This window comes from Macrotis lagotis, chromosome 1 (genome assembly GCF_037893015.1).
Source record: "Macrotis lagotis isolate mMagLag1 chromosome 1, bilby.v1.9.chrom.fasta, whole genome shotgun sequence".
NCBI classification, from domain to species: domain Eukaryota; kingdom Metazoa; phylum Chordata; class Mammalia; order Peramelemorphia; family Peramelidae; genus Macrotis; species Macrotis lagotis.
This window is the reverse complement of record NC_133658.1, coordinates 703,939,192-703,956,370: the sequence shown is the minus strand read 5'-3', so window position 1 is coordinate 703,956,370 and position 17,179 is coordinate 703,939,192. Positions and strand designations below refer to the sequence as shown.

Genomic DNA, 17,179 nt, shown 5'->3' with positions numbered 1-17,179 from the left:
ACTCTTTGGAAAAATAGAGGAAGATGGATCTCTGCCTAACTCTTTCTATGAAACCAATATGGTGCTGATACCTAAAGAAGAGTTAAAACCGGAAAGTAAATTATAGACCTATCTCCCTGATGAATATAGATGCAAAAATCTTAAATAAAATCTTAGCAAAACAATTACAAGTTATCACTGGGATAATACATTATGATCAAGTGGGATTTATCCCAGGAATGCAGGGTTGGTTCAGTATTAGGAAAACAGTTGGATTTATCAGAAATTATATGATCATATCAATAGATGCTGAAAAGGCTTTTGACAATATACAGCACCCATTCCTACTAAAAACACTAGAGGGTGTAGGAATAAATGGGCTGTTCCTTAGAATAATTAGCAGTATCTATCTGAAACCATCAACAAGCATTATATTCAATGGGGAGAGGCCAGAGGCATTCCCAATAAGCTCAGGGGTGAAACAAGGATGTCTATTATCACCACTACTATTCAGTATCATATTAGAAATGTTAGTTTCAGCAATTAGAGAAGAAAAAGAAATTGAAGGAACTAGAATTGAGAAGGAAGAGACAAAACTCTCTTTGCAGATGACATGATGGTATACCTAGAGAATCCCAAGAATTCATACAAAAAACTACTGGAAACAATTAGCAATTTTAGCAAAGTTGCAGGATATAAAACAAACCCTCACAAATCCTCAACTTTTCTATATATGAATAGCAAGATACAGCAGGAAGAGCTAGAAAGAGAAATCCCATTCAAAGTAACCTCAGACAATATAAAATACCTGGGAGCCTATTTGCCAAGGCAGACTCAGAAACTTTTTGAAAACAATTATGAAACACTTCTCATGGGCAGCTAGGTGGTGCAGTGGATAGAGCACAGGTCCTGGAGTCAGGAGTACCTGAGTTGAAATCCAACCTCAGACACTTAATAATGACCTAGCTGTGTAGCCTTGGGCAAGTCACTTAACCCCATTTGCCTTGCAAAAAAAACCTAAAAAAAAACCACTTCTCACACAAATTAAATCAGATTTAAGTAACTGGGCAAATATCAACTGCTCATGGATAGGTAGAGCTAATATAATAAAAATGACAATTCTACCAAAACTAAACTACCTGTTTAGTGCCCTACCAATCAAAATTCCAAAAAAAAAATTACTTTAATTAGTTAGAAAAAGTTGTAAGTAAATTCATATGGAGAAATAAAAAAATCAAGAATTTCCAGGGATTTAATGAAAAAAGTGCAAGATAAGATCCAAATGGATACAAGATTCAGACATAAAAAAACTACTATAAGCAAATTAGAAGATCAAGGACTAGTTTATCTGTCAGATCTATGGAAAGGGGAGCAGTTTATGACTAAGAAAGAGATGGAGAACACTAAAAACAAACTAGATGATTTCGATTACATTAAATTAAAAAAGCTTTTGCATAGACATAACCTCTGGAACCAAGATCAAAAGAAATGTAGTAAACTGGGAAACAATCTTTATAACTAATGTTTCAGACAAAGGACTCATTTCTAAAATATATACATAGAACTGAGTCATATTTTAAAAAAACCATTCCCCAGTTGACAAATGGTCAAAGAATATGCAAAGGCAATTTACAGATGAGATCAAAGCAATCCATAGTCATATGAAAAATTGCTCTAAATCATTACTTATTAGAGAAATGCAAATTAAAGCTTCTGAGGTACCACCTCACACCTCTCAGACTGGCTAATATGGCATGAAAGGATAATGATCATTGTTGGAAGGGTTGTGGGAAATCTGGGTCACTATTACACTATTGGTGGAGCTGTGAATTCATCCAACCCTTCTGGAGAGAAATTTGGAACTTCACCCAAAGGGCAACAAAAATACGCATATCCTTTGATCCAGCAGTTACCACTACTGGGTCTGTACCCTGAAGAGATGATGAAAAAGGGTAAAAACCTCACTTGTACAAAAATATTCATAGCAACCCTGTTTGTGGTGGCAAAGAATTGGAAATCGAGTAAATGTCCTTCAATTGGGAAATGGTTTATCAAACTGGCATATGTGTGTCATGGAACACTAGTGTTCTATTAGAAACCAGGAGGGAAGGGAATTCAGGGAAGCCTGGAGGGATTTGCATGAACTGATGCTGAGTGAGATGAGCAGAACCAGAAAAACACTTTACACCCTAACAGCAACATGGGGGTGATCAACCTTTGATGTACTTGCTCATTCCATCAGTGCAACAATCAGGGACAATTTGGGGCTGTCTGCAATGGAGAATACCATCTGTATTCACAGAAATAACTGTGGAGTTTGAATGAAGTTCAAGGATTATTCCCTTTAATGTAGGGGGAAAAACCCTGATATTGTCTGATCTTGTTATCTCTTATACTTAATGTTTCTTTCTTAAGGATATGATTTCTCTCTCATCACACTCAATTTGGATCAATGTATCAAGTGTAAACAATGTAAAGACTGACAAATTGCTTTCTGTGGGTAGGTGGGGGGAGGGAAGTAAGATTGGGGGGGAAATTGTAAAACTCAAAGTCTTTAAAAAAAGAGAAAAAAGAAATTAGTGCTAGAATTTTTCATTTATGATTCATTCAGGATCATTGGAATCACTGCTCCAGATGTGAAAACAACTCATTTTTATTCCCTTGGTTTCTAACATGGTAGTAGGTCTTATTTTTTAGGTCAATGGTATTGTTATTAAGTACTTATTGTGCTATTATTGGACATACAAATATAAGAAAACAAGATAGTCCTTGCCTTCAGGAAGTTTATGTCCTAATAGGAGAAAAAACATATAAAGGGGAACTGTGAAAGTAAGGAGTACTCAAGGCATCAATAGTGGTTACCAGGAAGTGATGAGGCCTGGATCTGGGTAAGATGAGGAGGAAGCTTATCTATTGGAGTCCAAATTGAATCTAAGGACAGAGTCCAGACTTACTGTGGGAAGCTGAGAATGATGGAATGTAGGCTACATAGTTTGGAAGTGGTGGTCACGAAGATGAGGCAAAAGCTTCAAATCTTATTAGAGTTCAACATAGGTTAAATAAGAAGTCATTTGCTTCACTATTTTTCCAGCCTTCCATATACGTCTATTGAATGTGTGACTCAGACCTTTCACTTGCTTCCCATGTCCCAATAAATTCCAAGACCCTATCAACTATACTTTCATGCACACTTTTTCTTTCAGTTCTAATTGCTACTACTCTTAGCAGGTTCTCAGCCATCTGGATCATTTTGTTAGTCTCTTAGCTGTGGTCTCCTAGTCAGATGTATCTTCTGATTCAGTTTATATTACAATTAAATACATCTTTCTTATTAATTTGAGTGTATGAGCCATCTCAAACCCTTTAAGTTTCCCTACTATCTATTGAATAAAATATAAACTCCACACAAGACTAAACATAATTTTTCCATGCCCTAATTTGCTAACCTTAGCTGACATCATACTGGTTCACATGTGCTCTACTTTAGAGAAACTGTACTATTTGCTTTTGCATTTAAATTTCCTCAACTTTCCCCAAATCCCAGAATTTCAAAGTTGGAAGTCTCAGCAGCCTTCCAGTTACGAGATTTTTAAAATTTTGTGTCATGATCTCTTTTGGCAGTCTAGTGAAGCCTGTGGATCCCTTTTCCATTTTCTGTCCTTTGTTCATATCAAATTATATGTTTATATGTTCCTTATATCTTTCTCTTTCTCTCATATTTGTAACCTATTAAAATTGTACTTGTCTTCTAAGACCTACAAATAGTTCATATTTCCTCTGAATTTTTTCTAACTGAAAATGATCTCTTTCCTTTAAACATTTTTAGTATTTACTGTCTTATTAGCTATTTAACACATATTCCAATATAATTGCCCTTTTAATGTGACTTTGTTTCCTCTAAGTAAATTTTAAGTTTTTTAAAAATAGGGATTAATTAACTTGAATTCCTACAATGACTAGCACTTTGTGAGTATATGATAACTTTTGCTATTGTTATGGATAAATTTTAACAATAAAAAGTAGAAAAAATTTTTTTGTCAGAATCTTTAAAAATTGCTGAAAAATATTTTAAAGTTAAATAATCTCTTATTTAGAAAATAGGACTTATTAAGGACAAAAAAATAAGTATTCTTTTGGAACAGAAAAGAATGGGAATTCTTTTCAGTTGTTATTGTAACTAGGAATGTTGTTTTTTTTGTTTTTTGAATTTTGCAATTTTCCCCTTAATCTTGCTTCCCTCCCCCATCCCCCTCAGAAGGCAGTCTGTTAGTCTTTATGTTATTTCCATGCTATGCATTGATCAAAATTGAATGTGTTGAGAGACAAATTGTATCCTTAAGGAAAAAAGAAAATATAAGAGTTAGCAAAATCACATAATAAGATACTTTTAAAAAAAATTAAAGGTAATAGTCTTTGATCTTTGTTTAAACTCCACAATTCTTTCTTTGGATACAGATAGTATTCTCCATTGCAGATACCTTAAAATTGTCCCTGATTGCTGCACTGATGAACTGAGCAAGTCTATTAAGGTTGATCATCACCCCCATGTTGCTGTTAGGGTGTACAGTATTCTTCTGGTTCGGCTCATCTTGCTCAGCATCAGTTCGTGCAGATCCTTTCAGGCTTCTCTGAATTCCCATCCCTCCTGGTTTCTAATAGAACAGTAGTGTTCCATAACATACATATACCACAATTTGTTCAGTCATTCCCCAATTCCCCTCAATTTCCAGTTCTTTGCTACCATAAACACAGCTGCTATGAATATTTTTGATCAAGTGATTATTTTATCCCTTTTCATGATCTCTTCAGGTATAGATAGACCTAGTAGAGGTATTTCTGGATCAAAGGGTATGCACATTTTTATTACCCTTTGAGTGTAATTCCAAATTGCTCTACAGAAAGCTACACCAATAGCGTTTTAGTGTCCCCTATTTCCCACATCCCTTCCAACGTTGATCATTGTCCTTTCTGGTGAGGAGGGTGAGATGGTACCTCAGAGATGCTTTAATTGCATTTCTCTAATCAGTAATGATTTAGAGCAATTTTTCATATGACTGGATAGCTTTGATTTCCTCATCTATAAATTGCTTTTGCATATCCTTTGACCATTTGTCAGTTGGGCAATGGCTTGTTTTTGTTTTTTTGGTTTTTTTTTCCTTTATAAATTTGACTCAGTTTTCTATATATTTTAGAAATTGATCCTTTCTCAGAAACTCTAGTTGTAAAAATTGTTTCCCAATTTACTTTATTTCTTTTGAGCTTGGTTACGGTGGTTTTGTTTGTGCAAAAGCTTTTTAATTTAATGTAATCAAAATTATCTAGTTTGTTTTTTAATGATGTTCTTATTTCTTTAGTCATAAACTGCTTCCCTTTCTATAATCTGACAGGTAAACTCTTCCTTTTCTCCTGGTTTTCTTATAATATCATCTTCTATGGCTAAATCCTGCACCTTTTTTGATCTTATCTTGGTATAGGGTGTGAGATATTGGTCTAATTAAGTTTCTGCCATATTAACTTCCAATTTTCCCAACAGTTTTTATATGGAACAGAGACTTCTCCCAGAAGCTGGGCTCTTTGGGTTTATCAAACAGCAGGCTACTATAATCATTTCCTACTGTCTCTTTTGCACCTAATCTATTCCACTGGTCTACCACTCTATTTCATAGCCAGTACCAGACAGTTTTGATGACTGATGCTTTATAATATAATTTTAGATCTGGTAAGACTAAGCCACCTTTTTTTGAATCTTTTTTTTCCATTCAATCCCTTGATATTCTTGACTTTTTGTTTCTCCATATGAATTTAGTTAAAAGATTTTTCTAGCTCATTAAGTAATTTTTTGGAAGTTTGGTAAGACACTAACTAAATAAGTAGTTTAATTTAGGTAGAATTGTCATTTTCATTATATTAACTCAATGGAATGTTGATTGTTAATGTGAATAGAATTGGGGGCAAAATAGTAATACTATGATCAACTTTTAGTTATTCATATTAAAGAGTGGATGAAAGTGTTTCAGCAAATAATCCAAAAGTCATGTATATTTGATTTTGAAATGGTAGACTTTAATCCTTCCTCTCCTCTATTTCTCAAAAGGAAAGAGTCATTTTCTTGTTTATCTTTTATCTATTGTAATTTTAACATCAGGCTTTATTTTTTTCAGTGAAAATAGCAGGTAATCATAGGATAAAGCAGAGCAAAAGAAGATAATGTAACCAAAAAAAAAAAACACCTGAGGAAAAAAGGATTAAGAATTACTACATACAATTTTGCCTTTATATGTGTATTCCTCAGTTCTGTTTGGGGGAACAATGGAAAATAGAAAATACCTCCCTGGATTATAAGATGTCTGTAATTCCAGTAAATTATTGATCCTGTTTTCTAAAAGTAAAGTCTTTGGTAATATAAGATAGAAACATAATATGCATGCATTTTGCCACAGTTTTAAAAATGAACTGTTGAAAATTAAGTGGGAAGTTGTATTAATATTTCATATGCCATATATATATCATTATGTACAGTATAGTATGTCAGAAGTATCTGTAGCATAAAAAATCTCAAATTTTTTTTGTGCATGTCTCTCCAACCAGAAAGCTGAGATTCACACAGGGCTTATTCTTTCAGTAAGAGATACTACTCTCCTTATTACACATCTATTATATTCATGAGCCATTCCATATGTAGTTCACTGAATTACTATTATGTGTAACCTAATTATCACTTGTTTGAGAACTAAGTTTCTTATATTCAAAGGACAGAGGGTCTTTGAAATCAAGGTTTTATGTTACTAAGAACAACACTCTTGCCTTTGTCTTTTCTTTAGAGCTTTTGTTCACCTTCTACCAAGGTAGACAATGACTCAGTCATCTTTCAGCTTTGGATTTTCTTAAGATGATCCCAAATTGGAAAACTACTTGTATCTGTGCCCCTGATTAACCATGTAATTCTTCTACTCCTTTTCAAAGGAATGGTGAGGCTTTCCTTTGTAGAGGATCAATTCTGTTATTAAAAACAAGCCTAATTTTCCTGTAATTGCCAGGTCAACTTAATTTGGTTCCCATTTGATAGTGGACTCTTTTATATATGTTACATAAATTGAACCTATCTAAGAAACAGAAATTTATAGAAATATAAGTGTAATTGTAAAACTTTCAGCTTGCACTTATAGTATACTTTATTTTTTCTTTGATATGAGAAGCATGAGATAATAAATGTATGACAAGCAGATATACTTATTGGATTAGTACCCCTGAAAGCAAGGAATAGACTGTATAATTAATCCATTTATTTGCTTTTTTTAGTCATTCAAATTGATGCTAGAGGAGTGGATACTTTTCCATTTTTCTTCTTAGTTTTCATTTGTAAGTAAAAATTTTGAGAGAGAGAGAGAGAGAGAGAGAGAGAGAGAGAGAGAGAGTGTGTGTGTGTGTGTGTGTAGAATTAACATGTAGCAGAATTTTCTAACAAAATTGTTGAGGTCTCAAGAATTGTGAGCCTCACTTGTTGAATCTATAAACTGAAAGTCAAGTGCTTTTCTTTTTTTTAACTTTTGTCCTTTTAAAATTATTTTTTCTTAATAAATGAGAAATAGTATCTGAAAGTCTTTTCTGTTACTTTTTCTGTGCCAACTTATATTCTTTAAATTCATCAAACTCACTGAGATTATTTATGGATGATCTTATATTCATAGAAAGTAAATTAGCTGGTACATTTGTCCTGTTTTAAATGCTCACTTTTTTGATTGAGATTTTATTTTTCCAATTACATGCTATGAAAATTTTTCAACATTCATTCACTTGCATATTTGTAAAATACAAAATTTTCTTCCACTCTTCCCTTCCTACAATCCTCTCCTAAGCAGTGAACAGTCTAGTGGATATTGTACATGTACATTTGTGTTTTAACATGTTTACATATTAGTCATTTTGTATATGATGAATTAGGATTAAGGGAAAAGAAAGGAAAGCATGAGATAGGAAGGAAAAGCATAAGAGGAAGTTTTAAAAAGTGAACATAATGTTTATTCAGATTCTGTGGGGTTTTTTTTGTTGTTGTTTTATTTTGTTTTGGTCTGAATGTGGATGGCAACCCTAACAGTTCTCCTTGGGATATCCTAGCTCTCTACTGAGAACAACTATATCAATCAGGGTTGATCAACTCACAATGTTGTAAATGTGTACAGTGTTCTCTCAGTTTTGCTCCTTTCACTCAGCATCAGTTTCTGTAATTTGTTCCATGTTTCCCTAGGGTCCAACCATTCGTGATTTCTTATCAAACTCCATACATTCATATATCTTAACTTGTTCAGCCACTTTCCAATTGATGGGCATCTCCTCAATTTCCAGTTCTTTGTCACTACCAAAAGAGCTGCTATAAATATTTCGAAACATGAAGAACTTTTCTCATTTTTTAATAATTTCTTCTGGATAAAGGCATAGTTCCACATGGCTCTCCAGAATGGTTAGTTAGTTCAGCATCATACATCATAGTCCAGCAAATGCCTCAATGTTCCAGTCCTCCCACAACCTCTCCAACATTGATTGTTTTACCTTTTTGTCATCTTAGCTAATCTGATAGTTGTGAGGTAGCACCTTTTTTTTTTTTTTGATTTGTATTTCTCTAGTCTATAATGATTTGGAATATTTTTATGATTTTATATATAGCTCTAATTTCTTCATTTGAAAACTGCTTTCATATCCTTTGACCATTTATCAATTAGTGAATGACTGGTAATCTTATAGCTAAGTTTGATTCAGCTTTCACTATATTTTTAGAAATGAAACCTTCATCAGAACCCCTAGATGTGAAAATTGGTTCCCAGCTTTCTGTTTTCTTTCTAATCTTGGCTGAATTGGCTTTAATAATGCACAAACTTTTAAATTTAATATAATCAAAATTATCACTTTTGCAATTTATAATGTACTCTATTTCTTTGCTGGTTATAAATTTCTTCCCTTTTCATAGATAAGGCAGAGTATTTTTTTTTTGATCTGTTAATTGGTCTATGGTACCACCCTTTATGTCTAGATCTTGTACCCATTTAGACCTTATTTTGGTATAGAGTATGAAATGTGGGTCTGTGCCTAGTTTTTGCCATACTGTTTTTCAGTTTTCTCCGAGTTTTGTTGAATATTGAGTTTGTATCCCAGAAACTAATGTCTTTGGATTTGTCAAAAATAGTTTGCTATTTTTGGTCATTTACTACTGTTTCTTTTCAACCTATACCACTTCATAATATAGTGTTAGATCTGGTAGAGCTAGGCTACCTTCCTTTACATTTTTTTTCCCATCAGTGACCTTTTGTTGCTGAATTTTATTATTTTATTGTAATGCTGTAAAATAATTATTTGGTAGTTTGATTAATTTGGGTAGAATTTTCATTTTCATTATATTAGCTTGACCTAACCATGTACAATTGATGTTTTCCAATTGTTTAGATTTGTCATTATTTGTGTGAAAAATGTTTTGTAATTTTGTTCATGTAGTTTCTGGGTTTGTCTAGGGAGGTAGATTCCCAAGTATTTTATGGTGTTTGCAGTTACTTTAAATGGAATTTCCCTTTCTATCTCCTGCCCTTGAACTTTGTTCATATTTAGAAATGCTGACAATTTATGTGGGTTTATTTTATATCTTGCAACTTTGCAGAAGATATTTTTTTCAAGTAGTTTTTTAGTTGATTTTCTAGGGTTTCCTACCATCATATCATCTAGAAAGAGTGAAAGTTTTATATCTTCATTGCCAAGTCTAATTCCTTCAATTTCTTTTTCCTTCTTTTATTGCTAAAGATAATTATATCTAATACTATATTGAATAGTAATGGTGATATTGGGCATCTTTGTTTACTCACTGATCTTATTGGAAATGATCTTAGTTTATCCCCATTACATATATTGTTGATGGTTTTTAGGTAGATATTATTTTAAGGAAAACTCCATTTATTCCTATCCTATCTAATGTTTTTAATAGGAGTGGATGTTATATTTTTTCCAAGGCTTCTTCCGCATCTATTGAGATAAATATATGATTTCTGTTGTTTTTTAAATTGATTTATTCAGTTATGTTGTGTGTTTTCCTAATAGTGAACCATCCCTGCCTACCTGATCATGTATATTTTCCTAGTAATAACTTCTTTGTTAAAACCACTCCCTTTTTGAAAAGACATTCTCATACTCAGGATGAGTGTATCTTGACTCAGTAGGTTTTGTCTTAGGGATTTGTGTATTTTACATAAACCATAGAAGTTATATAATAAAGATCTTTGTTATAAATAAAATGTTCAATAACGATCTTTATTAATGGTTGAGGTGATAATATTTAAATTGCTAAAGATCTTTTGAAAAAATATGAAGAATTATTTCCTGATTTTTAGCATTTAATTCTCAACTATGAGAATATCATAGTAAATTTAGTTTTTTGTAGGGGGAATACATACTCATTCCTGGTGTACGAGGCACATTACCACAGTCTGTCATCTGCCATGTAGCAAAGCAGACCAGTGGGGTGATGGAAGCGCTGGCCTTGACTTGCAGAGAACTGAGCAGGTAGAAATTTGACACACAGAGTTTATTGACTTTTTTCTCTTCTTGCTTTTTTGGTGGGGAGGAGGGTAAGTGCTGAAATTGTGTTTTTGAGTTTATATTCCACTCTTAATATTCAACAAAAGACTCAGAAATGCAATGCTATTTTCCAACTCAAAATAAGTTTAATTTTGTCTCTTACTTTTAGATATCTATATCTATTAAACCCTCTTCCTCTTCTTTTAAAAACATTCTTACACTGTAAATACTTTTAGGGTTCCTTCTGTACTCTAGTGAGCATAAAAGTGCTTATGGATGCTGCTTCTATGAGCTGAAGTTTTTCCTCCCCTATTTTCATTAGCCTTAGGTGAAGGTAATAAAACAGGTTTGAGCCTTACTTATGATTTACACCACTGGATCAATCCAGATTCGTTTCCCTTCATTCTTGCAATTTAAAAAAGTTAATTTTTCCTTTTCCAAAACTTATGACTGAATGTGTGTTCTGTTTGCCTATACTGTTCATAGGCAAGTGTAAAATGAAATGGAAGGAAGCTGTAAGATTGGGATGAAGCCTAAAAAGTTCTTGGCTTAATAATTTCACTAAAGAGGTACATCCTTATTTCCTAAAAGAATAGTTGTTGGTTTCATATACTCTTCTTCCTCCTTTACTTTGCAGTTAATAAGAAAATTTAAGTAGAAATGGAAATATTTTCCCTACTTTAATTAAAGTAATGAATTAATTCAAGTAGTTAAAAAACAAACCAATGACTTTACATTTTTCTCTCTTTAGAAAGAGAAAAACCTTGCTGTAGTAAAATTTATTACTAAGGTATTAAGTGATTTTTAATATATTTGACTGCATTAGATTTGTTGTTATTGCTATTGATAATCTAAGGCATTTGTTGAGTTAGATATGTACCCAAGGGTTCTAAAGGGGGGGTTTTAAGTTTTCAAACTATTGCTCTGTGGCCCATATTAGAGAGATAATTGTTTCTTCTTGTTAAAATAGAATATATTACAATTTCTTCTTAACCAATTACTGTTAATACTGTTAATGCAATACTCATTTGGAGGTTAAGTTTTGCATTCTAACAATCTTAATGTAGTTAATCTAAAAGGGTGGTGTTTATGTTTATGGAATTTAAAATTTTATAGTTAAGAGCAGATAAAAGTATTGTGGGAACCAGTATCTTTTATAGAATCTGAGCAAGGAAGACCTGTATGCACAGTCTTTTGCGATGTTTCACAACACTTTTCTGTCTCTGCTTGAGCCATTTGAACTTGTGTTTGGAGGTTCATTTGCCAGAGACAAAATTATAATATATTTACATTATAAGTATTCATGTGAGTTCTAAGTATCAGATTTCCTGAAAGTTATTTAGTGGTCTTATCTTAGTTAAGAGATTCCTAGATACTTGGGGATGTGTATCTTTCAGATTTTTCCATCTTGTCTCCTGGTCTCATTTGATGTAATTGTGTGAAATATTCTTTTTTTATAGTTTTTATTTGGCCTAAGAATAGAATTGCAGGAATAGAATGAGGCAGAACAAGATTAGAGCATGGCTAAGGTTTTTAACCATAGGTTGATATTAACTCCTTTCCTTATTTTGATTTCTTAATTTGGATTGTTAGTTTCTTTGCCATAAAAAAAGTTTAGTTTCTGATTGAACATATTTAGGTAATAACTTGAAGAATAACAGCAAAACCGAGGGGAGCCCTGAAATTTCAACAAAGGATGGGAGAGTAAAAGTAAAATGTTTTTCTTTAATTTCTTTATTGTATTAAAAACTCCCCAAGAAACAAGAACTTGTTGTTTGAGATTTTTCAGGATAAATTATTTAATAATTTTTTTCTATTTGCTGTGTAAATGAATATATTTTGACTGCCACAAAATATAAATAACTATATTTTAAAGGAGGATGGCTTTATTGTCTGAATTAATGTAGAAACTTTTATTTAAAATTATGATTGAAACACTAGCATAAATTACATTGTTATTAGAAAAAATAGTTATGCTGATTCAACAAAATCTTTTATTTTCATAATCATTTTCTTGTGTTTCTTAATTGTTTATAAAGAAAAGCTTCGAAAATGATATAAAACATGTTGATTTTAGTACTAAATTGATATTTTTTATTCTTCTGTGAATATGAACCATTAACATATTTTGCAGGATGGTGAAGTAGATGCTGAAGAGCTTCAGAGATGTTTAACACAGTCTGGGATTAGTGGAACCTATTCTCGTAAGATTTGCATTTTTTACTTTTGAAATAAAAAAACTAATTTACTTTAAAACTAATTTTGACCTTCATTCCTTTTTTGCTTATTACTCTGTATATAGGGTCCCATATTAAAAAAGAAAATAAATTTATCACTTCTGTTAGTAGAAATTTTCTTTTTGGCTTATATTTTTCAGATTATTAAAAAACTCCATAATTTTGAGCTACATTAGCCCAGCAGAGCATTATTTAGTTTGCTGAAAGATAATTTTAATGTATTTTCCAGAAATTTCTGACTTGTACCAGAAATGAGAATCTTACAGGACCTTATAGGCTGTTCCACTCAAGAGTTCTGTGATTTTCCATAAACCATCCAGTCAACTAGATCTATCCCAAAGTGGAATGTAGTACCCAAGTAGGTAGTGGTTTGCCATTCATTTGAGGATTTCAAGGAAACCATAGATCATCACTTGTCAGTTAAATTGTAGAGAGGATTTTTTTTTCTAGGTATTGGGTAGATGCCCCAAAGATCTTCATGTCTTAATTTCAGAATTCTCACATACCTTTGAGACTGTTGAAGTGCTCCATCTTTACTGAAGAACTTAATTGCTTTCTCCTTGTCTACTCTCCCTTTCATATCCAACCCTATCCAAAGTGTTAGTATTCTCTGCCTCCTGCAGCCAGGTCCATTATTCTTCTATTCCTTAAGAGAATGTATGGACTTGGCATCAAGGATTGTTTCATTTCATCTTTATATCTTTAACATCTAAAGTAGTGTCACACTCATAGTAGGCTCCTAATGTTTGTTGAATAAACAAAGATCACTTTTAACTCAAAGTATATATTAAAATTTATATTCAGAGTGTTTGCATTCTTATAATTCATAATAATAATAATAGAGCATAAAATAGTATTTTAACAATGGTCCTGTTTGAGGAAAATATTAGTTAAAATTAGCAACCACGACTTTAGTTAGTATTTGTGATATATGTGTTGAATTATTAAAATGGATCATATCCAGCAAGCCTAAATGAATAATTTTTAAAAGGGAGATTTTTAGTATTTCATTAGGTATCTTTATAGCTAAATAGGATGTCTACTTTTATAGTTTCGAGTCTTGATTTTTTAAAATATATACTTAGCATAAGAATTAGTTGGCCAAAATATCACTAATGATATTGAGTAGTCTCCATTTCAACTTTTCATTATATTTTTCAGCCTTCAGCTTGGAAACCTGCAGAATTATGATATCTATGTTGGATGTATCCTTAAATAAGAAAATGTTTTGAATTGAAAATTGAATAATTTAGAGTAATTCCGTTTTTGAATATCACTTTAAGCCAATTAGTAGTTTAAAACTGCTATGGGAAACTAGTGTTTAAAAATATTTCATAACACCTTCTTTTAGTGCCAACCTTTTAGAGTTTTGCATAGAAATTATGCAGAATTTGGCTATGATTGCTGAACTCTTTTAGAGTTGAAATACTATGCGTTTTTCTTGTCATTGATTTAGAATTTTGCATTTAGTGAATTCTTCTTGACAGTTATTTTTGTTAAGAAAATAATATCAGAGGGATTTCACAGGGAAAATGGGATTTAATGAATTCAAGGAACTTTGGGCAGTTCTTAGTGCCTGGAAGCAGAACTTCATGATGATTGACCAGGACCGAAGTGGGACTGTTGAGCTTCATGAACTGAGTCAAGTGATTGCAGCTATGGGTAAGAAACCATGGAAATTCGAGCATTTAACTAGATGACTGTCCGTCTCTGAATAAATGTAATTCATTTCTGCATTAGGAACTGTTGAACTTTAAACTATAGGGGGTTTATTTTCCCTCAAGAGTCACTTATTACTGGTTTTGATTCTCAAGTTGCAGATATATTATAGATGAACACCTTTGGCAAAGTTATTTACCTATAATTACTAAATTTGGAGAATACATATTCATTATAGTTATAAAAGTTTACAAAAGAAATTTATAAAAGGGTGGTGTTTACCATATTTTTCAGGTTGTATTCTTTAATACATTAAAACATTACTTAATTATTCTAAATTTACATTGATTATTTATCAAACTCCTTTGTAAATTGTGTTGCTTTCAGAAGTAACTTTAGTTCAGCTCAACCTGACTTTTCACATGTCCACTGGTTGTAATAAATTTTAATTATTATAGGAATGCTGATAATTTTTATGATCAGTGATTTGAATTGGAAATTTTTATCAACACAAATAATTTTCATTCTTCTAAAAACATGTGTTTTCTGTAGTACATGAAGCTTAAATTCTTTTTATGATATATCCAGAGTTTGGAAAAAAAGTATGGTTCTTAATATAATTGTTAGAAAATTAATGTACCTTCCAAATTAGGCAAACATACAGTCTGTTCAATTGGATTCTTATAGTGGGTAAGATAATTGTGTTTTTAAATTAAGCAGGTTTAGCTGTATTAATGGACATGTTTATTTTGTTGAGAGTAATATAGGATATTATATAAATTAATATAATTAGTTTAAAGCAGTGTCTCCATCAGAGTTTTCCTGAAGAAGCTCATCTTAGCTATGACTGTAAAATTAGGAGAAGTCCAAAATGTATTTACAATTTTTTTATATCCTCATTAGCTAGTAGTTAATGTTTCTTGGTGAAGGCTTTTCTCTTTATTTGTAGGCAATTGTTTTTGTTTTTGCTTTTTTTTTTTTCGCAAGGCAAAGGAGTTAAGTGATTTGCCCAAGGGGTCACAGAGCTAGGTAATTATTAAGTGTCTGAGGCTGGATTTGGACTCAGGTCCTCCTGACTCCTGGGCCAGTGCTCTATTAACTGCACTACCCCCTTTTTAAAAAAAATTAAAAAAAAATTTTTGCATCATTTATTGACTTTGTTTTTTTACCTTGCATTTTTCTTACCTAGTTTCTCAAGTCTTCTGTCAGAAATGTATGGTGGCAGTGAGAATATGACAAAAAGCCTAGAGAAAATGTGAATATTCAGTAGCTACAGTTAAAAGCAATTGGGGAGAGCAGTGAAGAGACTCAGTGAGTGGGGAAATTAAGGTATAGGGAAAGAAATATAAGTTACCTGCCTATCTTTCAGCAGAGCAGTGAAGATTCCCTGGTCTCCCAGTGCTATACTAAGTTCTATTAAGTCATGTTTTCCAAGGTCGTTCCTATAACATTTGAGGAGAATTAGAGAGCATACAACTTTGTAGTAATATTAGTAGAAATAAATTAAGTATTGTGTATATAATTATTGTATTTTGAAATGAAGATGACACTTAAGTAGGTGCAATAATGTTCTTTCCATAAGCTATGCTATATTTTAAAGACAGGGAAAACATACTGATAAGTAATGCTAATACTTTCATCTGCTAAAATTCTGTTTGTGTTGTATTTAGTTTCAATTTAGCAAACATTTATTAAATGAAAACTTTGTTCAAAGCTCTAATAGACACATCAAAATGATCTCTTCATTCAAGAAGATGATTGGGGGTGGAAACATAATCATTTATATAGAAATATAAGCATAGGAGAGGGCAAATAAAGTGATCTGAGAAATTAAAGGGAAAAAGTGTTACTTCTAGTTGGTGGAGGTGGATCTTTAAATCATTATCAAGGAAATCACACTTTAGTTGAATTTTGAAGGATGAAGGAAGGATGTCTGTAGGCTGAGATGGGAAGGAGGTCTGTTTAAAGTATGAAAAGACTGGAATGGGTAGAAGATGTCAGATGGGATTTGGAGAAGAACTAAGTTCTCCAGTTCAGTTGGAAAGAAGATGGATATTACCTTAAAGGTAGAACCAGATTAGGGAGGGTTTTAAATCCCAGGGAAAGGAGTTGTCTTAATTAATGTTTACTCATTAAGCAGTGAAGATCCAGCATAAATGTCAGTGAGCCGGGAAGTGATTTTATTCAATTTTCATTAGGAAGATTACATTGGCAATGTGCTGTTAAAGGTAGATTGAAAAGGGTAGAGTTTGAAGCAGAGTTCATAACCTCTTTTGTGTCCTGTACCTCTCTGATGGTCTAGTGAAGCCTATGGATCCCTTTTCAGAATATTCTTTTTTAAATGAAGAAAATGAAGTAGTTTGTTTCACAAGGGAAGACATTTAGGTTGTAAAAAGTTATCACAGTTATGTACTTTTTAAAAGTTCATATCCTGGTTAAATACGTAGATAGGTCTTAGCAGCATATTGCATATAGGAGGTAAGGGGTGGGGCAAGGAACAAGAATGACTCCAAAGTTATATGCAGAGACAGATGATTGGGAGAGTGATTATGCTAAAAATAGAAGTTGTTTTTATAATACTGACTGTGGTATAGCTTTCAGTGACATTGATTTAAAGACCTATAAGATACCTTTTTTGAACACCCATTCTGGAATATAGGATACAGATGCAGAAGGCATAGTAAATAGAATAAATTACAGAGCAATTTGCTGATCTGCATTGATAGAGGGAATTTCTTCCCTGGAATTCT

At 32.3% G+C, this 17,179-nt stretch overlaps 1 protein-coding gene across 1 annotated transcript in view; it reads left to right on the top strand.

The window, feature by feature from the left end:
* GCA (grancalcin) overlaps window positions 1-17,179 on the top strand; it is a 61,926-nt gene that overhangs the window by 38,994 nt on the left and 5,753 nt on the right. Inside the window, exons 3-5 of the mRNA XM_074215838.1 lie at window positions 12,668-12,737; window positions 13,932-13,975; window positions 14,285-14,432. Coding sequence (XP_074071939.1) covers window positions 12,668-12,737; window positions 13,932-13,975; window positions 14,285-14,432 — 262 coding nt within the window. The remainder of the gene's footprint in view (window positions 1-12,667; window positions 12,738-13,931; window positions 13,976-14,284; window positions 14,433-17,179) is intronic.